Source organism: Loxodonta africana, chromosome 17, assembly GCF_030014295.1.
Source record: "Loxodonta africana isolate mLoxAfr1 chromosome 17, mLoxAfr1.hap2, whole genome shotgun sequence".
In the NCBI taxonomy this organism is placed as follows: domain Eukaryota; kingdom Metazoa; phylum Chordata; class Mammalia; order Proboscidea; family Elephantidae; genus Loxodonta; species Loxodonta africana.
Window position 1 is genome coordinate 6,440,758 of NC_087358.1, and position 22,353 is coordinate 6,463,110.

At 51.0% G+C, this 22,353-nt stretch overlaps 1 protein-coding gene across 19 annotated transcripts in view; it reads left to right on the forward strand.

The window, feature by feature from the left end:
• The window catches only part of DOCK9 (dedicator of cytokinesis 9), a 345,105-nt gene that overhangs the window by 260,378 nt on the left and 62,374 nt on the right, over positions 1-22,353 (forward strand). For all 19 annotated transcript variants that reach the window (XR_010318170.1, XM_064269962.1, XM_064269966.1 and 16 more), the window contains 2 exons: positions 14,956-15,089; positions 17,106-17,220. Coding sequence is in view for 18 of the 19 variants with exons in the window: in XM_064269962.1 (XP_064126032.1) it covers positions 14,956-15,089; positions 17,106-17,220 (249 nt within the window). In the remaining variant the exon portion in view is untranslated. The remainder of the gene's footprint in view (positions 1-14,955; positions 15,090-17,105; positions 17,221-22,353) is intronic.

Genomic DNA, 22,353 nt, shown 5'->3' on the forward strand with positions numbered 1-22,353 from the left:
ACAGAAGGTCTGGGGACTATAACCTTCAGGGTCCTTCTAGAATCAGTCAGACCATTAAGTCTGGTCTTACGAGAATTTGAGGTCTGCATCCCACTGCTCTCCTGCTCCATCAGGGATCCTCTATTATGATCCCTGTCAGGGCAGTCATCGGTTGTAGCTGGGCACCATCTAGTTCTTCTAATCTCAGGCTGATGTAGTCTTTGGTTTATGTGGCCCTTACTGTCTCTTGGGCCCATAATTACCTTGAATCTTCAATATTTTTCATCAGTTTTCATTCTCCTTTGCTCCAGGTGGTTTGAGACCAATTGATGCATCTTGGATAGCTGCTTGCTAGTGTTTAAGACCCCAGAAGCCACTCACCAAAGTGGGATGCAGAATGTTTTCTTAATAGATTTTATTATGCCATTTGACTTAGATGCCCCCTGAAACTATGGTCCCCAGACCCCTGTCCCTGCTACTCTGGCCTTCGAAGTTTAAACTATTTCTTGAGTTCTTATAATAGTTGTCTCATACAGTATTTGTCCTTTTGCAACTGACTAATTTCACTCAGCATAATGCCTTCAAGATTCCTCCATGTTATGAAATGTTTCACAGATTCATCATTGTTCTTTATCAATGTGTAGTATTCTATTTTGTGAATATAGCATAATTTATTTATCCATTCATTGGTTGTTGGGCACCGTGGTTGCTTCCATCTATTTGCTATTGTAAACACTAGTGCAGTGAACATGGGTGTGCATATATCTGTTCGTATAAAGGCTCTTATTTCTCTAGGATATATTGCAAGGAGTGGGATTGCTGGATCATGTGGTAGTTCTATTTCTAGCTTTTTAAGAAAGTGCCAAATCAATTTCCAAAGTGGTTGTACCATTTGACATTCCCACCAGCAGTGTGTAAGTGTTCCAGTCTCTCCACAACCTCTCTAGCATTTATTTTGTGTTTTTTCGATCAGTGCCAGCCTTGCTGGAGTGAGATAGTATCTCATTGTAGTTTTGATTTGCCCTTCTCTACTGGCCAATGATCGTGACCATTTCTTCATGTATCTGTTAGCTACCTGAATGTCTTCTTTGGTGAAGTGCCTGTTAATATCTTTGCCCATTTTTTAATTGGGTTATTTGTCTTTTTGTTGTTGAGTTTTTGCATATCATGTAGATTTTAGAGATCAGATGCTGACTGGAAATGTCATAGCTAAAAAGTTTTTCCTAGTCTGTAGGAAATCTTATTACTATTTTGGTGAAGTGTTTGGATGAGCATAGGTATTTGATTTTTAGGAGCTCCCAGTTATCTAGTTCTTCTTCTGGTATTTGTGCTTTGTTAGCAATGTTTTGTATACTGTTTATGCCATGCATTATGGCTCCTAGCATTGTTCTTATTTTTTCTTCCATGATTTTTATCGTTTTAGATTTTATATTTAGGTCTTTGATCCATTTTGAGTTAGTTTTTGTCCATGATGTGAGATGGGTCTTGTTTCATTTTTTTTTGTAGATGGATATCCAGTTACGCCAGCACCATTTGTTAAAGAGACTGTCTTTTCCCCATTTAAGTGACTTTGGGCCTTGGTCAAATATCAGCTGCTGATATGTGGGTGGATTTATGCCTGGATTCTCAATTCTGTTCCATTGATCTACGTGTCTGTTGTTGTGCCAGTACAAGGCTGTTTTGACTAGCATGGTGGTATAATAGGTTCTAAAATCAGGTAGTGTGTGGCCTCCCACTTTGTTTTTCTTTTTCAGTAGTGCTTTACTTATCCGGGGCCTCTTTCCCTTCCATATGAAGTTGGTAATTTCTTTCTCCATCTCATTAAAAAATGTCTTTGGAATTTGAATCGGAATTGCATTGTATCTATAGATCACTTTTGGTAGCATAGACTTTTTTACAATGTTGAGTCTTCCTATCTATGAGCAAGGTATGTTTTTCCACTTATGTAGGTCTCTTTTGGTTTCTTGCAGTAATGTCTTATAGTTTTCTTGGTATAGGTCTTTTATGTCTCTGGTTAGATTTATCCCTAAGTATTTTATCTTTTGGGGGGCTACTGTATCTGCAGAAGTTTTTGTATGCAGTAGTTCAGGGCACTGGTCTTAATGTCAGACAGATGTGGCTTTGAATCTACACTCCACCGTTCACTCATTGCCGTGGCAAGGAGTTTATTTTCCCCAACCTCTGTGTCTACATCACTAAAGCCAGTGTTGTTACTGTGAGGGGTAAAGAGCTGCTGTGATGTGTACAGTGCTTGACATGCAGTCAGTGTTTTTTTATTGTTGTAAAAATGTAGGTAACACAGCATTTGCTAGTTCAACATTTTTTACATATGCAGTTTCATGAGGCTGATCAATTACATCAGTCAGGTTGTCCAACCATCACCAGTGTCCTTTGCGAAGGTTTTCATCCCCATAAACAAAAGCCCAGTGCTTCTTCCTAAACAGTGATTCCACCGTCCACCCTCCCTGTTGTCCTGGTAACCACTATTAAACTCTGATCTCTCTATATATTTGCTTATTCTAGGTAGTTCATATCAGAGACCATACAATATTTGTCCTTTTGTGACTAACTTCTTACACTCAGCATAATGTTTTCAAGGTTCATCTATGTTGCAGCATATATGAGAATGTCATTTCTCTTTGTGGCTGAGTACTATTGCATATATGTACCAATAATACTCAAACACTAAGTACTCAAACACTATGACCGAAGACCAGGTGAGTTGTGGAATGACATCAAGGACATCATACAGGAAGAAAGCAAAAGGTCATTGAAAAGACAGGAAAGAAAGAAAAGACCAAAATGGATGTCAGAAGAGACCCTGAAAGTTGCTCTTGAATGTAGAGTAGCTAAAGCAAAAGGAAGAAATGATGAAAGAGCTGAACAGAAGATTTCCAAGGGTGGCTCAAGAAGACAAAATATTGTAATGACATGTGCAAAGACCTGGAGATACAAAACCAAAAGGGAAGAACACGATCGGCCTTTCTCAGGCTGAAAGAATTGAATAGAAAATTCAAGCCTCGAGTTGGAATATTGAAGGATTCTACGGAGAAAGTATTAAACGATGCAGGAAGGATTAAAAGAAGATGGAACATACAGAGTAAGTGTTCCAAAAAGAATTAGTTGACATTCAACCATTTCAGGAGGTAGCATGTGATCAAGAACCAATGTACTGAAGGGAGAAGACCAAGCTGTACTGAAGGCATTGGCGAAAAACAAGGCTTCAGGAATTGATGGAATGTCAGTTGAAATGTTTCAATAAACGGATGCACTGCTGAAGCATTCACTTATCAATGCCAAGAAATTTGGAAGACAGCTACCTGGCCAACTGACTAGAAGAGATCCATATATGTGCACATTCCAAAGAAAGGTAACCCAACAGAATGCAGATATCATCAAACAATATCATTAATGTCACACACAAGTAAAACTTTGCTGAAGATCTTTCAAAAGCGGTTAACAGTAGTACATTGACAGGGAACTACCAGAAACTCAAGCTGGATTCAGAAGAGAACATGGAACCAGGGATATCATTGCTGATGTCAGATGGATCCTGGCTGAAAGCAGAGAATACCAGGAAGATGTTTACCTGTGTTTTATTGACAATGCAAAGGTATTTGACTATGTGGATCGTAACAAATTATGGATAACATTGTGAAGAATGGGAATTCCAGAACACGTAATCGTGCTCATGAGGAATCTGTACTTAGACCAAGGGCAGCCATTTGAATAATACAAGGAGATACTGCGTGGTTTAAAGTCAGGAAAAGGTGTGCGTCAGGGTTATATTGTTTCACCATACTTATTCAGTCTGTATGCTGAGCAAATAATCCGAGAGGCTGGACTCTGTGAAGAAGAATGGGCCATCAGTACTGGAGGAAGACTCATTAATAATCTTCAATACGGAGATGACACAAGCTTGCTTGCTGAAAGTGAATAAGACTTGAAGTGCTTACTGATGAAGATCAAAGACCACAGCCTTCAGTACGGACTACACCTCAACATAAAAAAAACAAAAATCTTCATAACTGGACTGATAAGCAACATCATGGTAAACGAAGAAAAGAGTGAAGTTTTCAAGGATTTCATTTTACTTGGATCCACAATCAATGCCCACGGAAGCAGCAGTCAAGAAATCAAAGGACACATTGCATTGGGCAAATCTGCTGCAGAAAACCTCTTTAAGGTGTTCAAAAGCAGAGATGTTACTTAAAGGACTAAGATGCGTCCGACCCAAGCCATGCTGTTTTCATTGCCTCATATGCATGTAAAAGCTGAACAGTGAATAAGGAAGACAGAAGAAAAATTGATGGCTTTGAATTGTGGTGTTGGCGAAGAGTATTGAATATACCATGGAGTGTCCGGAGATGGAACAAATGGAATCTGTCTTGGAAGAAGCACAACCAAGATGTTCCTTACCAGTGAGGGTGGTGAGATTTTGTCTCATGTCCTTTGGACATGTTATCAGAAGGGACCAGTCCCTGGAGAAGGACATCATACTTGGTGAAGTAGAGGGTCAGCAAAAAAGAGGAAGACCCTTATCCAAATGGATTGACACAGTGGCTGCAACAATGGGCTCAACCATAACAATTGTGAGGATGGCACAGGACTGGCAGTGTTTCGTTATTTTGTACATAGGGTCGCTATGAGTCGAAACCAACTCAATGGCAGCTAACAACAGCAAGTATTATTATTTGATGACCATTATAACAGGCATGGAGCCCTGATGGTACAGTGGTTTAGAGCTATGGCTGCTAACCAAAAAGGTCAGCAGTTCAAATCCAGCCAGCCATTCCTTAGAAACCCTATCAGGCAGTTCTGCTCTGTCCTATAGGGTCAGTATGATTTGGAACTGACTCGATGGAACCTAACCTAACAAGCATAGGTCGCTGACGTTATTGACGCTCTGTGACATACTCTCGAAAACCAGCTGGATGAGCCCTGAAGCCCAGGAATCCTTGGGGAATCACAAAGCTCCATCCCCTCTGGCTAGCACCCTGCAGGAAAAGATGTCACAGAAAAGCGGTCAGGACTTTGTGTAAATGATCAGACTAGAATGAACAGATGGTTTCACTATCTGACTCTCTTCTCCAGCTCAGAATTTACCTTGTTTTAGGATTTGGGATTCTTTGGGAACCTAGAAATAAGCCATCAGGTGTCTTTCATAGGATCTGAATGTGACAGGTGGCCTTTGGTTGCTCTGCGTTGGTGGTGGAGTTATGAGAAGTCCTCAAGACTAATTCAGTCCCTTTTTACTTGAATTTCAAGATTCAGTTCCACTTTTCAAAACGATTCCACCACCACAGGCTTATTTATACTCAGGTTTTGTCTGTACTTCCCTGTCTTTAAAGATATAAACCCTCGTTGAATTGGTGTATGTTTTGCTCTGTATAGCCTCAACAACAACAAAATAAATAAAACTGTAAAATAAATATAAATCCTTGTTCCCTTTTAGATTTGCCTTCCGGGGAAGCCCTATGTTTGAACTAGGTTTTCTACCTCTTATCTGGCACCTTTAGGAACCACTTTCTGTCATCAAAGTGTTTCCTGTACTTACCCTTCAAGAATGCTTATCCTTCTTCATCTCCGTTTAGAAGAAATGCCATTTCCCTGCATAGGTTTTGTATTTGTTTCTGTCTTTGAAAATATGATACATGAGGATTTTCTAAAACTGCTTCATTACCTGAATAAAAACTACTCTGAGATTAGGTTAGTTGTTGTGAGCCGTTGAGTAGATTCTGACTCATGAGGACCCCGTCACATATGACAGAGTAGAACTGCCCCATAAGGTTTCCTAGGCTGTGATCTTTACAGGCACAGATCGCCAGGTCTTTTCTCCCACAAAGCAGCTGGGTGGGTTCGAACCACTGATCTTTGGCTTAGTAGCCAAGTGCTTAATCAGTGAGCCACCAGGGCTCCTTTTCAGTTTACTTACATGTTATTTAAGGTTTTTAAAGGTTATGCACTGGGCCAGATATTTTAAATACACGTACACACACACGCATGCACACGCGCACACACACGCACATGCACAGACACACACACACAGCGACATAGCTCTGTTAAGCGTGGTGGTTCTGATTGATTGCATTTCCATCTGTTTGCCTTAGATCAGGACCCTAGTTCTGGAATCAGGCCTAAAACTCTGAGAATTTAGGATCTAGTTTTCCTTTACCGAGGACCCCTTTTTCCTAAGTTCTGTGTTACACATCGAGTATGAATTATGGTCCTATTACCAGGATTATAATTGGGTTATAACGCTGTTTCTAACCTGTCCCGCAGTGTCCGCCCCACCACCGTCAGCCTGTGGTCGACAGTAAGGCCCAGGGGTTTGCCTGTTCCCCTGGCTCTTCTTTTCTTGATCTTAAATTGACGCCCGTGCACTGAATCTGCTTCAGGGATGGCGGTAGATATAAATGTGAGTGCTAGGTAGGGTGTGGCAAGTCTCCCTCTGAGGTTAAAGACTTCTTGCCGTTGCCTGAGAAATGATAAATTTATGTTATTATCCATCAAATAAAAATGCAACGATGGAGTGACTTAAAAAGATACTTTTGGTGTGACCTAGAGCGAGTCATATAATCTATTTTTTAAAGTGGAAGCCCGGAGTGCTTGTTTCAGTCCATGGCAGCTGCGTTGCCTACTGGAATCCAAAAAGGGACCAGCCTGTTGTGCAGTTCCGGCTGAGCGCGCCTTCAGCTGGGGTAGGGTAGGCCGTGCTTACAGCTTGCTGAGGCGGCGCCAGGAGGCTCCTTGTGCTGTTTGTAAAAACAGCCAGGCCCTCCAGCTGCGGGCCTGCCTCTTCCGGCTCGGCACAGAGTGTACGGTTCTGAAAAGTCCCAGCTGCGGGCCTGCCTCTTCCGGCTCGGCACAGAGTGTACGGTTCTGAAAAGTCCCAGCTGCGGGCCTGCCTCTTCCGGCTCGGCACAGAGTGTACGGTTCTGAAAAGTCCCAGCTGCGGGCATGCCTCTTCCGGCTCGGCACAGAGTGTACGGTTCTGAAAAGTCCCAGCTGCGGGCATGCCTCTTCCGGCTCGGCACAGAGTGTACGGTTCTGAAAAGTCCCAGCTGCGGGCCTGCCTCTTCCGGCTCGGCACAGAGTGTACGGTTCTGAAAAGTCCCAGCTGCGGGCCTGCCTCTTCCGGCTCGGCACAGAGTGTACGGTTCTGAAAAGTCCCAGCTGCGGGCCTGCCTCTTCCGGCTCGGCACAGAGTGTACGGTTCTGAAAAGTCCCAGCTGCGGGCCTGCCTCTTCCGGCTCGGCACAGAGTGTACGGTTCTGAAAAGTCCCAGCTGCGGGCCTGCCTCTTCCGGCTCGGCACAGACTGTACGGTTCTGAAAAGTCCCAGCTGCGGGCATGCCTCTTCCGGCTCGGCACAGAGTGTACGGTTCTGAAAAGTCCCAGCTGCGGGCATGCCTCTTCCGGCTCGGCACAGAGTGTACGGTTCTGAAAAGTCCCAGCTGCGGGCATGCCTCTTCCGGCTCGGCACAGAGTGTACGGTTCTGAAAAGTCCCAGCTGCGGGCCTGCCTCTTCCGGCTCGGCACAGAGTGTACGGTTCTGAAAAGTCCCAGCTGCGGGCATGCCTCTTCCGGCTCGGCACAGAGTGTACGGTTCTGAAAAGTCCCAGCTGCGGGCATGCCTCTTCCGGCTCGGCACAGAGTGTACGGTTCTGAAAAGTCCCAGCTGCGGGCCTGCCTCTTCCGGCTCGGCACAGAGTGTACGGTTCTGAAAAGTCCCAGCTGCGGGCATGCCTCTTCCGGCTCGGCACAGAGTGTACGGTTCTGAAAAGTCCCAGCTGCGGGCCTGCCTCTTCCGGCTCGGCACAGAGTGTACGGTTCTGAAAAGTCCCAGCTGCGGGCCTGCCTCTTCCGGCTCGGCACAGAGTGTACGGTTCTGAAAAGTCCCAGCTGCGGGCCTGCCTCTTCCGGCTCGGCACAGAGTGTACGGTTCTGAAAAGTCCCAGCTGCGGGCCTGCCTCTTCCGGCTCGGCACAGAGTGTACGGTTCTGAAAAGTCCCAGCTGCGGGCCTGCCTCTTCCGGCTCGGCACAGAGTGTACGGTTCTGAAAAGTCCCAGCTGCGGGCCTGCCTCTTCCGGCTCGGCACAGAGTGTACGGTTCTGAAAAGTCCCAGCTGCGGGCCTGCCTCTTCCGGCTCGGCACAGAGTGTACGGTTCTGAAAAGTCCCAGCTGCGGGCCTGCCTCTTCCGGCTCGGCACAGAGTGTACGGTTCTGAAAAGTCCCAGCTGCGGGCCTGCCTCTTCCGGCTCGGCACAGAGTGTACGGTTCTGAAAAGTCCCAGCTGCGGGCCTGCCTCTTCCGGCTCGGCACAGAGTGTACGGTTCTGAAAAGTCCCAGCTGCGGGCCTGCCTCTTCCGGCTCGGCACAGAGTGTACGGTTCTGAAAAGTCCCAGCTGCGGGCCTGCCTCTTCCGGCTCGGCACAGAGTGTACGGTTCTGAAAAGTCCCAGCTGCGGGCCTGCCTCTTCCGGCTCGGCACAGAGTGTACGGTTCTGAAAAGTCCCAGCTGCGGGCCTGCCTCTTCCGGCTCGGCACAGAGTGTACGGTTCTGAAAAGTCCCAGCTGCGGGCCTGCCTCTTCCGGCTCGGCACAGAGTGTACGGTTCTGAAAAGTCCCAGCTGCGGGCCTGCCTCTTCCGGCTCGGCACAGAGTGTACGGTTCTGAAAAGTCCCAGCTGCGGGCCTGCCTCTTCCGGCTCGGCACAGAGTGTACGGTTCTGAAAAGTCCCAGCTGCGGGCCTGCCTCTTCCGGCTCGGCACAGAGTGTACGGTTCTGAAAAGTCCCAGCTGCGGGCCTGCCTCTTCCGGCTCGGCACAGAGTGTACGGTTCTGAAAAGTCCCAGCTGCGGGCCTGCCTCTTCCGGCTCGGCACAGAGTGTACGGTTCTGAAAAGTCCCAGCTGCGGGCCTGCCTCTTCCGGCTCGGCACAGAGTGTACGGTTCTGAAAAGTCCCAGCTGCGGGCCTGCCTCTTCCGGCTCGGCACAGAGTGTACGGTTCTGAAAAGTCCCAGCTGCGGGCCTGCCTCTTCCGGCTCGGCACAGAGTGTACGGTTCTGAAAAGTCCCAGCTGCGGGCCTGCCTCTTCCGGCTCGGCACAGAGTGTACGGTTCTGAAAAGTCCCAGCTGCGGGCCTGCCTCTTCCGGCTCGGCACAGAGTGTACGGTTCTGAAAAGTCCCAGCTGCGGGCCTGCCTCTTCCGGCTCGGCACAGAGTGTACGGTTCTGAAAAGTCCCAGCTGCGGGCCTGCCTCTTCCGGCTCGGCACAGAGTGTACGGTTCTGAAAAGTCCCAGCTGCGGGCCTGCCTCTTCCGGCTCGGCACAGAGTGTACGGTTCTGAAAAGTCCCAGCTGCGGGCCTGCCTCTTCCGGCTCGGCACAGAGTGTACGGTTCTGAAAAGTCCCAGCTGCGGGCCTGCCTCTTCCGGCTCGGCACAGAGTGTACGGTTCTGAAAAGTCCCAGCTGCGGGCCTGCCTCTTCCGGCTCGGCACAGAGTGTACGGTTCTGAAAAGTCCCAGCTGCGGGCCTGCCTCTTCCGGCTCGGCACAGAGTGTACGGTTCTGAAAAGTCCCAGCTGCGGGCCTGCCTCTTCCGGCTCGGCACAGAGTGTACGGTTCTGAAAAGTCCCAGCTGCGGGCCTGCCTCTTCCGGCTCGGCACAGAGTGTACGGTTCTGAAAAGTCCCAGCTGCGGGCCTGCCTCTTCCGGCTCGGCACAGAGTGTACGGTTCTGAAAAGTCCCAGCTGCGGGCCTGCCTCTTCCGGCTCGGCACAGAGTGTACGGTTCTGAAAAGTCCCAGCTGCGGGCCTGCCTCTTCCGGCTCGGCACAGAGTGTACGGTTCTGAAAAGTCCCAGCTGCGGGCCTGCCTCTTCCGGCTCGGCACAGAGTGTACGGTTCTGAAAAGTCCCAGCTGCGGGCCTGCCTCTTCCGGCTCGGCACAGAGTGTACGGTTCTGAAAAGTCCCAGCTGCGGGCCTGCCTCTTCCGGCTCGGCACAGAGTGTACGGTTCTGAAAAGTCCCAGCTGCGGGCCTGCCTCTTCCGGCTCGGCACAGAGTGTACGGTTCTGAAAAGTCCCAGCTGCGGGCCTGCCTCTTCCGGCTCGGCACAGACTGTACGGTTCTGAAAAGTCCCAGCTGCGGGCATGCCTCTTCCGGCTCGGCACAGACTGTACGGTTCTGAAAAGTCCCAGCTGCGGGCATGCCTCTTCCGGCTCGGCACAGAGTGTACGGTTCTGAAAAGTCCCAGCTGCGGGCATGCCTCTTCCGGCTCGGCACAGAGTGTACGGTTCTGAAAAGTCCCAGCTGCGGGCATGCCTCTTCCGGCTCGGCACAGAGTGTACGGTTCTGAAAAGTCCCAGCTGCGGGCCTGCCTCTTCCGGCTCGGCACAGAGTGTACGGTTCTGAAAAGTCCCAGCTGCGGGCCTGCCTCTTCCGGCTCGGCACAGAGTGTACGGTTCTGAAAAGTCCCAGCTGCGGGCATGCCTCTTCCGGCTCGGCACAGAGTGTACGGTTCTGAAAAGTCCCAGCTGCGGGCCTGCCTCTTCCGGCTCGGCACAGAGTGTACGGTTCTGAAAAGTCCCAGCTGCGGGCATGCCTCTTCCGGCTCGGCACAGAGTGTACGGTTCTGAAAAGTCCCAGCTGCGGGCCTGCCTCTTCCGGCTCGGCACAGAGTGTACGGTTCTGAAAAGTCCCAGCTGCGGGCCTGCCTCTTCCGGCTCGGCACAGAGTGTACGGTTCTGAAAAGTCCCAGCTGCGGGCCTGCCTCTTCCGGCTCGGCACAGAGTGTACGGTTCTGAAAAGTCCCAGCTGCGGGCCTGCCTCTTCCGGCTCGGCACAGAGTGTACGGTTCTGAAAAGTCCCAGCTGCGGGCCTGCCTCTTCCGGCTCGGCACAGAGTGTACGGTTCTGAAAAGTCCCAGCTGCGGGCCTGCCTCTTCCGGCTCGGCACAGAGTGTACGGTTCTGAAAAGTCCCAGCTGCGGGCCTGCCTCTTCCGGCTCGGCACAGAGTGTACGGTTCTGAAAAGTCCCAGCTGCGGGCCTGCCTCTTCCGGCTCGGCACAGAGTGTACGGTTCTGAAAAGTCCCAGCTGCGGGCCTGCCTCTTCCGGCTCGGCACAGAGTGTACGGTTCTGAAAAGTCCCAGCTGCGGGCCTGCCTCTTCCGGCTCGGCACAGAGTGTACGGTTCTGAAAAGTCCCAGCTGCGGGCCTGCCTCTTCCGGCTCGGCACAGAGTGTACGGTTCTGAAAAGTCCCAGCTGCGGGCCTGCCTCTTCCGGCTCGGCACAGAGTGTACGGTTCTGAAAAGTCCCAGCTGCGGGCCTGCCTCTTCCGGCTCGGCACAGAGTGTACGGTTCTGAAAAGTCCCAGCTGCGGGCCTGCCTCTTCCGGCTCGGCACAGAGTGTACGGTTCTGAAAAGTCCCAGCTGCGGGCCTGCCTCTTCCGGCTCGGCACAGAGTGTACGGTTCTGAAAAGTCCCAGCTGCGGGCCTGCCTCTTCCGGCTCGGCACAGAGTGTACGGTTCTGAAAAGTCCCAGCTGCGGGCCTGCCTCTTCCGGCTCGGCACAGAGTGTACGGTTCTGAAAAGTCCCAGCTGCGGGCCTGCCTCTTCCGGCTCGGCACAGAGTGTACGGTTCTGAAAAGTCCCAGCTGCGGGCCTGCCTCTTCCGGCTCGGCACAGAGTGTACGGTTCTGAAAAGTCCCAGCTGCGGGCCTGCCTCTTCCGGCTCGGCACAGAGTGTACGGTTCTGAAAAGTCCCAGCTGCGGGCCTGCCTCTTCCGGCTCGGCACAGAGTGTACGGTTCTGAAAAGTCCCAGCTGCGGGCCTGCCTCTTCCGGCTCGGCACAGAGTGTACGGTTCTGAAAAGTCCCAGCTGCGGGCCTGCCTCTTCCGGCTCGGCACAGAGTGTACGGTTCTGAAAAGTCCCAGCTGCGGGCCTGCCTCTTCCGGCTCGGCACAGAGTGTACGGTTCTGAAAAGTCCCAGCTGCGGGCCTGCCTCTTCCGGCTCGGCACAGAGTGTACGGTTCTGAAAAGTCCCAGCTGCGGGCCTGCCTCTTCCGGCTCGGCACAGAGTGTACGGTTCTGAAAAGTCCCAGCTGCGGGCCTGCCTCTTCCGGCTCGGCACAGAGTGTACGGTTCTGAAAAGTCCCAGCTGCGGGCCTGCCTCTTCCGGCTCGGCACAGAGTGTACGGTTCTGAAAAGTCCCAGCTGCGGGCCTGCCTCTTCCGGCTCGGCACAGAGTGTACGGTTCTGAAAAGTCCCAGCTGCGGGCCTGCCTCTTCCGGCTCGGCACAGAGTGTACGGTTCTGAAAAGTCCCAGCTGCGGGCCTGCCTCTTCCGGCTCGGCACAGAGTGTACGGTTCTGAAAAGTCCCAGCTGCGGGCCTGCCTCTTCCGGCTCGGCACAGAGTGTACGGTTCTGAAAAGTCCCAGCTGCGGGCCTGCCTCTTCCGGCTCGGCACAGAGTGTACGGTTCTGAAAAGTCCCAGCTGCGGGCCTGCCTCTTCCGGCTCGGCACAGAGTGTACGGTTCTGAAAAGTCCCAGCTGCGGGCCTGCCTCTTCCGGCTCGGCACAGAGTGTACGGTTCTGAAAAGTCCCAGCTGCGGGCCTGCCTCTTCCGGCTCGGCACAGAGTGTACGGTTCTGAAAAGTCCCAGCTGCGGGCCTGCCTCTTCTGGCTCGGCACAGAGTGTACGGTTCTGAAAAGTCCCAGCTGCGGGCCTGCCTCTTCCGGCTCGGCACAGAGTGTACGGTTCTGAAAAGTCCCAGCTGCGGGCCTGCCTCTTCCGGCTCGGCACAGAGTGTACGGTTCTGAAAAGTCCCAGCTGCGGGCCTGCCTCTTCCGGCTCGGCACAGAGTGTACGGTTCTGAAAAGTCCCAGCTGCGGGCCTGCCTCTTCCGGCTCGGCACAGAGTGTACGGTTCTGAAAAGTCCCAGCTGCGGGCCTGCCTCTTCTGGCTCGGCACAGAGTGTACGGTTCTGAAAAGTCCCAGCTGCGGGCCTGCCTCTTCTGGCTCGGCACAGAGTGTACGGTTCTGAAAAGTCCCAGCTGCGGGCCTGCCTCTTCCGGCTCGGCACAGAGTGTACGGTTCTGAAAAGTCCCAGCTGCGGGCCTGCCTCTTCCGGCTCGGCACAGAGTGTACGGTTCTGAAAAGTCCCAGCTGCGGGCCTGCCTCTTCCGGCTCGGCACAGAGTGTACGGTTCTGAAAAGTCCCAGCTGCGGGCCTGCCTCTTCCGGCTCGGCACAGAGTGTACGGTTCTGAAAAGTCCCAGCTGCGGGCCTGCCTCTTCCGGCTCGGCACAGAGTGTACGGTTCTGAAAAGTCCCAGCTGCGGGCCTGCCTCTTCCGGCTCGGCACAGAGTGTACGGTTCTGAAAAGTCCCAGCTGCGGGCCTGCCTCTTCCGGCTCGGCACAGAGTGTACGGTTCTGAAAAGTCCCAGCTGCGGGCCTGCCTCTTCCGGCTCGGCACAGAGTGTACGGTTCTGAAAAGTCCCAGCTGCGGGCCTGCCTCTTCTGGCTCGGCACAGAGTGTACGGTTCTGAAAAGTCCCAGCTGCGGGCCTGCCTCTTCTGGCTCGGCACAGAGTGTACGGTTCTGAAAAGTCCCAGCTGCGGGCCTGCCTCTTCCGGCTCGGCACAGAGTGTACGGTTCTGAAAAGTCCCAGCTGCGGGCCTGCCTCTTCTGGCTCGGCACAGAGTGTACGGTTCTGAAAAGTCCCAGCTGCGGGCCTGCCTCTTCCGGCTCGGCACAGAAGTCATTTTCAATTATGTGATTTACTTAAGTCTCATCTGAGCAAGCAGCCGATGCATCAATCTTAAAAAGTTCAATAGGACTGAGATGGGGCTGTTATCTGCCTTCAAGTGCTATTTTTCACGGACGTCACAAATTTTATTTCCAAATTAGATTTCCATTTTGCTCTGAACTGTTTCTTGCAGAGGTTCCCAAATGCTTTCCATTCACAGCACCCTTAGTCATCACAGTAACTTTTCCATGGCTCCCTAAGATGAAAGAAACACCCTACAGTTCTGTTTATTAGGCAGGTAGGTCCAAATAGGAGTGCTGGTAGCGCAGTGGTTAAGAGCTCGGCTGCTAACCAAAAGTAGAACTGCCCCACCCCTTGGAAACCCTATGGGGCAGTTCTACTCTGTCCTATAGGATTGCTAGGAGTTGGAATCAACTCAAAGGCAAAGGGTTTTTTTTTTTTTGAGGTCCACATAACTTGGTAAGTACTTATATCCCAGTGACTTAGTAGCCATTTGAAAGGAAAAAATGCACATAAATTTAAAAAATCTTTTTATTTCAGTCTTAAATAATTATAGTTATTTACTCATTTGATTCATCTGCCTGTTGGGCACTGTGCACCTTCTCAAAGTTTGGAGTCAGATCGGACACCGTCGCCTTCATTTCCTGTCCCACAGTGATTTCGCCCAGCACTTGCCTTTTTTAATTATAGCAGCCGCCAACGACCCAGCTTCATAAAAGCATGATGTCATCAGAAAGAATGTAGCCAGAATCTCACGTTGGAACGGCAGTGTCGACAGATGTCAGTGTCTCTCTTTTCCTTGAAATTGTGAAATATCCCACAGCACCTCTGAGTTGGCAAGGCCACCTCAGCATAGTTTGAGTGCTGTGAATTTATTGTATGGGTTAATTTTTTTATTTGGTTATCGCAGGTGGCTTCATCTTTTTTATTTCTTAAGTCTCCATTCTACACCAGTGTGCGCCCTTCTAGTCTTAGCAATCTCAGTTTTCTAATAAATGAGTTCATGTTTATGTCTTAATGTTTCAGAGTAAAGTTTATCTCTTTATGCCCTAATTCCTTAAAGGTGAGGTAGTTGAACGCACGTCTTGAACCAGCTTCCTAAGAGAAAATACTAAGTGCCATATAAGCCTTTCCCCCTAAAGTCCAGGGCTTATCTTTATGTTCTGTCTTACTAAAGTTATGGTCTTGGCTTCATTCCCTTTCAGCTTCTCCATATACGACTTCAACCCCAAATATCAGTAGTGTAAGGAACGCCGACTCGAGAGGCTCCCTCATAAGCACAGATTCGGGGAACAGCCTTCCAGAAAGGAATAGTGAAAAAACCAACTCCCTGGATAAGGTAATTTGTTTTCAGGTAACTCAAGTGATTCTTTACACTAATGGATTTAACTCAAACATGTTCTGATGTTTAAGTGTGACCTTTTTAAAAACCAAGTCATTTAACCTGGAGTAGATGGTTAGAGTATTATCGAAAGATAGGGCACATTCCTGGATTTCCCTGATCTTGTTTCCAGGATTTCGGATCAGAGTAGTGTTTACCAAGGAACGCGTTGCGTTAATGGTTCTGGCAGGTTGGACAGGTAGGGAAAACGAAATGCCACTCACTTAGAACCAGCATAGCCTTTATGCCAGGAGAACACCATTTATGCCACACTTACCTAGGCAAATGTGTGTTACGTCAAAAGTCAACTCCAAAAAAGAGAAGTGATCATGTAGGTGATTCCGGGGATAAAGCTTGATTTGAAATTGCTCAGTTCATGTTGCCCCTCCCCCAGCACACCACCTTCCTATTCAGCCTGTCTTCTTGAAACGACCAAGACTCAGACTGTTAGGAACTTTGTGGGAAATGATAAGGACTTGGGCTTAAACCTGGCATCCATGATAGATTGGTATCATCTTGGGTACCGTTAGGATATTTTAAGCTTCATGTAAGCACACACAACTTCCCAAATTCACCGGTGAATGGGTGACCCATTCAGGGGTGTATTCCTAGTTCTCAGAAGTGGGGGAAGCCTCCTTCCTGCAGCCTCAGGCTTGTTTCCACACCTGTTTCCACAGCTGACACTGACCTGATGATTTGTGGACACAGTTCTGTGGAGGCACGAGCCTCCTGGTTGGCTGTGGGTGATGCCTTTAACTTTCCCCTTGGTCCTGACATGCCTTCCCACGCAGAGGGAGACGCTGCTCAGAAGGCACTCTGCCTGCGTCCTACGCAGCACCACAGAGGAGGAGGAGAGCTGGCGGCCAGCCAGGAGCCACCGGGTCACTGTGGATTTCTCCCTTCTAACAAACCCATCTTTGCCCGAGGAAGCTCTGCATGCTGCCCCTTCCCTCTCACTGCGAGAAGTACTGAGTTCTCCTCGTGGTCCAGCCTGCTGGGAGGGCGAGGCAACGGGTCTGCTGCAGTTTTGCCACTAATCGCACCTTCATTTCTTCCTTAAAGGAAAATATTGGTGCTCGTTGTTGAGACTGTTTTCTAGGTATGTTTTTTCACTGGCCCACCAACGCCTTGACTGAGGCATCTTTTTTTCACTGATCTTTTAGCTTATGGTTTGGCAAAACAAAAAGTTTCTGATTTCAATTGGAAATATAACTTGGAGGATTTTTAAATCTCGTGTGTTTTATCACAACTGGAGATTCTTGTTCTGTTGTTTAAAATGTGAACCTTTAAACCTGTGAACCTATTGCTTGGTGGCAAAACTGCTCTCTCCCTCCGCCCTGAGCTTTCTGACGTTTGCAGTGTTGCGCTAAGCTGATGGTGGCATGACCTCATCCGCTTAGGGTCTTTGGCAGTGCTGTGCTCAGGTGTCCCCAGCTGTTCCTATCGGGTACATGCCGGCTGTTATGGCCCAAGAGTGCCCCGTGATGTCTACTGAATGGCGGTGACTCACCTCCTGGCAATTGTGGTCGATACACAGCAGCATCTTGAACTTTGTATTTGCCGTTTCAGCCACTCATGTTTTCCTGAGGTTATGGTTAGTTCTACGGTATCTTCTGGATCGTCCTTTCTGTGTATGGCCCTAGAGCACATCCCTTTTTGCATGAGGTTTTATTTGGCGTTTCAGAACTAAGCTGATAACCAAAACTGTGGTTCTCCAGTTTGAAAGGTTTGTGCCTTCTGGCTTGTCCCTTAGGGAAGTAGGCAAAGAGGACAGGCCAGAGCTCCTGTGAAACGGCACTTGTGTGTGTTCGGGTGAAGGGTGTCTGTACTCTAATGGCTGATAAATTGCTTATGACTTCTACTTTATATGATTTGTCTCAATCCTGAGAGTCCTTCTTTCAGGGGAGAAAAGTGAAGCTGTAATTTTTTTTTTTTTTTTACTTGAAGAGAAAACCACCTGTGTTTCCTTTTCAGCACCAGCAAAGTGGCACTTTGGGAAATGCTGTGGTTCGGTGTGACAAGCTTGACCAGTCTGAGATCAAGAGCCTGTTGATGTGTTTCCTGTACATCCTAAAAAGCATGTCTGATGGTAGGTGGGGATGGAGGTTCCGGTTTTACTTTCCTTCTTGAAGGGTTACAAAGATTCAAAATAATTGTCTCCCTTTTTTTTCTAAAGTGCATGTTCAGTTACTAAATGTACTAGAAGTAGAAGGGGGCAGTGGTGGTTCCGTGGTAGAATTCTCACCGTCCATACAGGAGCCCCGGGCTTGATTCCCAGCCAGCGGACCTCGCATGCAGCACCACCTGTCTATCAGTGGAGGTTTGCACGTTGCTGGGATGCTGGACAGGTTTCAGTGGAGCTTCCAGACTAAGACCTGGGCATCCACTTCCAGAAAATCAGCCAGTGAAAACCCACGGATCACGACGGTTGGACCGCGTAGTGCTTGGGGCCGCCATGGGTCGGGGGGCCAGCTTGACAGGCAGCTAATTACTAACAACAAGAGTAGAAATAAAAGCCTTAATTTTTGGAGGAAAATACTTCTGTTAATTATTTTATTCTAGAAAATAAGTCTAAAATGTGAATGGGCCTATTTTTTGAGTTCATAGTAAACTTGAACCTACCATGTTGGCTAAAGGGGACAGAAGTAGATAATAGAGATAGGTTTTATGTGTCCAAACAACCTCAGCTTTACTGCAGCTTGCATAACTGTATTGGTCAGTCTCTTACATTAGAAACTGTATTGTCTGGGGACCTACGCATTCCTTCCATTTAGACCGTGTGTGACAGTCCTGGCTTACTCAGAAGGAGGACAGGCCACTTCAGATTTTCTAATAGAAATAGTGGTGTCATGATAGATTGCTTCTGATTTAGGTTTTGACAATTATATTTTTTGATAGAAATAACTGTCCTGGTGGCACAGTGGTTAAGAGCTTGGCTGCTAACCAAAAGGTCAGCAGTTGGAATCCACCAGCCCCTCCTTGGAAACCGTATGGGGCAGTCGCTGTGAGTCAGAATCAACTCAATGGCAATTGGCTATTGATGCTTTGGAGGGGGGTCCCTGGGTGGTGCAAACAGTTAAATGTTCGACTCCCAGCCCAAAGGTTTGATGGTTCAAACCCATCCAGAAGCACCTTGAAAGACAGGCCTGGTGTTATGCTTCCAAAAGGCCACAGACTTGAAAACCCTACAGAGCAGTTCTACTCTACACACATGGGGCTGCCCTGAGTCAGAATGAACTTGATGGCAATTAATAACAACAAAAATGACAGACTGATGCTTTGTGCATACCACGTAACATTTTTAAGCATGTATGGCAGGAGAGTAGCAATTCTGATGTGTAGCGTAACCAGTCACATACAGTTTGTCATAGTACAAGGTCAGAGTGCTTATCTCTGTCAAAATTTTGTCTCATTTTTCCTGCAACAAATTATAAGGTAGTATATGAGCTTCATTAGGGTCATTGAATTAAGATGAACTCTTTTGAAAACAAAATCCCGCTTTTTGCAAATCTGAAGGCCTCTTTGGCTGCGGTTCTTCAGTGTCCGTACATGTGGGCATTCAAAATCCGATGGAAAGGATTTCTGCCTACAAATCATGTTTCTTTTTTGTTTTCCTTCCGTTTCAGCAGCTTTAGCAGCCTGCCCTCGTGGCTCGGGTGTCTGGAACGGCGCACCTGCCCTTGTGGCTTGGGTGTTAGGGATGGTGGACCTGCCCTCGTGGCTCGGGTGTTAGGAATGGCAGCCCCGGCCTTGTGGCTCGGGTGTTAGGGACGGCGGACCTGCCCTCATGACTCGGGTGTCAGGAACGGCGGACCTGCCCTTGTGGCTCGGGTGTTAGGGACGGCGGACCTGCCCTTGTGGCTCGGGTGTTAGGGACGGCGGACCTGCCCTTGTGGCTCGGGTGTTAGGGACGGCAGCCCCGGCCTTGTGGCTCGGGTGTTAGGGACGGCGGGCCTGCCCTTGTGGCTTGGGTGTTAGGGACGGCAGACCTGCCCTTGTGGCTCGGGTGTTAGGAACGGCTGCCCAGGCCTTGTGGCTCGGGTGTTAGGAATGGCAGGCCTGCCCTCGTGACTCGGGTGTTTGGGATGGCGGACCTGCCCTCGTGTCTCAGGTGTTAGGGACGGCAGCCTGCCCTCATGGCTCGGGTGTTAGGGACGGCAGACCTGCCCTTGTGGCTCAGGTGTTAGGGACGGCAGCTTGCCCTTGTGGCTCGGGTGTCAGGGACGGCAGACCTGCCCTTGTGGCTCGGGTGTCAGGGACGGCGGACCTGCCCTCGTGGCTCGGGTATTAGGGACGGCGGATCTGCCCTCGTGGCTCGGGTGTTAGGGACGGCGGATCTGCCCTCGTGGCTCGGGTGTTAGGGACGGCGGATCTGCCCTCGTGGCTCGGGTGTTAGGGACGGCAGCCCTGCCCTTGTGGCTCGGGTGTTAGGGACGGCGGATCTGCCCTTGTGGCTCGGGTGTTAGGGACGGCGGACCTGCCCTTGTGGCTCAGGTGTTAGGGACGGCAGCCCCGGCCTTGTGGCTGGGGTGTTAGGGACGGCGGACCTGCCCTTGTGGTGCGGGTGTTAGGAATGGCAGCCCTGCCCTCGTGGCTCAGGTGTTAGGAACGGCAGCCCAGGCCTTGTGGCTCGGGTGTTAGGGACGGCGGACCTGCCCTTGTGGCGCGGGTGTTAGGAACGGCTGCCCAGGCCTTGTGGCTCGGGTGTTAGGAATGGCAGGCCTGCCCTCGTGACTCGGGTGTTAGGAAAGGCAGGCCTGCCCTCGTGGCTCGGGTGTTAGAAACGGCAGCCCTGCCCTTGTGGCTCGGGTGTTAGGAACGGCTGCCCAGGCCTTGTGGCTCGGGTGTTAGGAATGGCAGGCCTGCCCTCGTGACTCGGGTGTTAGGAAAGGCAGGCCTGCCCTCGTGGCTCGGGTGTTAGAAACGGCAGCCCTGCCCTTGTGGCTCGGGTGTTAGGAACGGCTGCCCAGGCCTTGTGGCTCGGGTGTTAGGAATGGCAGGCCTGCCCTCGTGACTCGGGTGTTAGGAAAGGCAGGCCTGCCCTCGTGGCGCGGGTGTTAGGAATGGCAGGCCTGCCCTTGTGGCTCGGGTGTTAGGGACGGCAGCCCTGCCCTTGTGGCTCGGGTGTTAGGGACGGCTGACCTGCCCTTGTGGCTCAGGTTTTAGGGACGGCAGCCCCGGCCTTGTGGCTCGGGTATTAGGGATGGCGGACCTGCCCTTGTGGCGCGGGTGTTAGGAATGGCAGCCCTGCCCTTGTGGCTCGGGTGTTAGGAACGGCAGCCCAGGCCTTGTGGCTCGGGTGTTAGGAATGGCAGGCCTGCCCTCGTGACTCGGGTGTTAGGAACGGCAGGCCTGCCCTCGTGGCTCGGGTGTTAGGAACAGCAGCCTGCCCTTGTGGCTCGGGTGTCAGGAACGGCAGCCCTACCCTCGTGGCGCAGGTGTTAGGCATGGCAGGCCTGCCCTCGTGACTCGGGTGTTAGGAACAGCAGGCCTGCCCTCGTGGCTCGGGTGTCAGGAACGGCAGGCCTGCCCTTGTGGCTCGGGTGTTAGGAACGGCAGCCCTACCCTCGTGGCACAGTTGTTAGGAATGGCAGGCCTGCCCTCGTGACTCGGGTGTTAGGAACAGCAGGCCTGCCCTCGTGGCTCGGGTGTCAGGAACGGCAGGCCTGCTCTTGTGGCGCAGGTGTTAGGAACAGCAGGCCTGCCCTCGTGGCTCGGGTGTCAGGAACGGCAGGCCTGGCCTTCATGAGCTTAAGTTAATCGTCATTTTATTCTTCTGTCAATTTATTACTTTAAGATACCTATTTTTAAAGAAGAGCAATTAAACAAAACTCTCCTCAAATGATGACCACATACAGAAGTATAGAGCACTTATTTGGATATTTTGAATTATCACATTGAAAGTCTTCCCATTTAAGTCAAAAGTTCTAGATTTTGTCTTAGGACAGTGAATGTTAGCTAGCATTGTAACCCCATCTCTCCTTTGTTTAAAGAATATTTTGTTTTAAATATTGAACATGATACATAACTAGGATGTAACGCCTTTTCAAAGACGAATATACCAGAACTTCCACACCCAAGCGAAAGCTGCCCCTCAGAGTCGGCTGCTTTGAAGGCACCACACATCTTTTAAAAATGCGACCATCTTTTCAGGACAGTTTCACAAAATCTTTTTTTTTTTTTAATTATTGCCTTCAGGTTACTGATGCTTTCCTTTATGATGAGACTTTTTGTGTGTGTCCTGTTCAAGAAATCGTTACCTGCCCCCAAGGTCATGAAGATACTCTCCTGTATTTTTTTTCTAACATCTCTGTTATTTTACCTTTAGATCTAAAAATCTAGGTGTAATTGATTCCTGTGTGTGGAATGGGTGGGGGAGACATTGCTTCCAGAGATAGTTTACCAGACAAACAACCAGACTTCTCAGATCTGTAGCATTATAGCCACTCTTTGTGGCCTAGCTGCCCATTTATCACACACCCCATGAGCACCTTCTACAGGCCAGGCACCTCGCTCTCTGTCTTCGTGCACCTCCTCCATGCTTCTCAGAGTCTAGGGCTGTGTCCCCCACTCACCTCAGCCACTAGTCTGAGAAAGGTGGTGTTAGTGCTGCTCTGTGGGCTCAGTGGTCCCTGGGGCTGGGCTCTGTGATGTGGTGTGGCCATAGGTGTCCTGGGGGCTGGACTCTGTGGTGTGGTGTGGTGTGGCCACAGGTGTCCCTGGGGCTGGACTCTATGTAATGTGCTGTGGCCATAGGTGTCCTGGGGGCTGGACTCTGTGTAGCGTGCTATGGCCACAGGTGCCCTGGGGGCTGGACTCTGTGGTGTGGTGTGGCCACAGGTGTAACAGGAACTGGATTCTGTGCTGTGGGATATCCACAGGTGTCCCAGGGGCTGGATTCTGTGGCGTGGTGTGGCCACAGGTGTCTGGAGCTGACTCACAAGGCTCTCCAGCTTTCACTTGGCTCTCTGGGTGCTCACCTTACCCGATGACCAGCCAGCCTCAGGTAACCAGAACCTGCTCCTGTGGATTCTAAGCTCAAAGCTCCTAAACAATGGACAATGGATGTTCCCTGACCCACTCATTTCTGGTATAATAGGACAAATAAGGTTTTTAGGGTCAGATGCACTTGAATTTAAAGCCCCATTCAGCCACGATTCTTTAGGGTGGTAATTGGGAGAATTAACTTCTCTTGCCTCAGTTAGCTCATCTGTGAACGGGG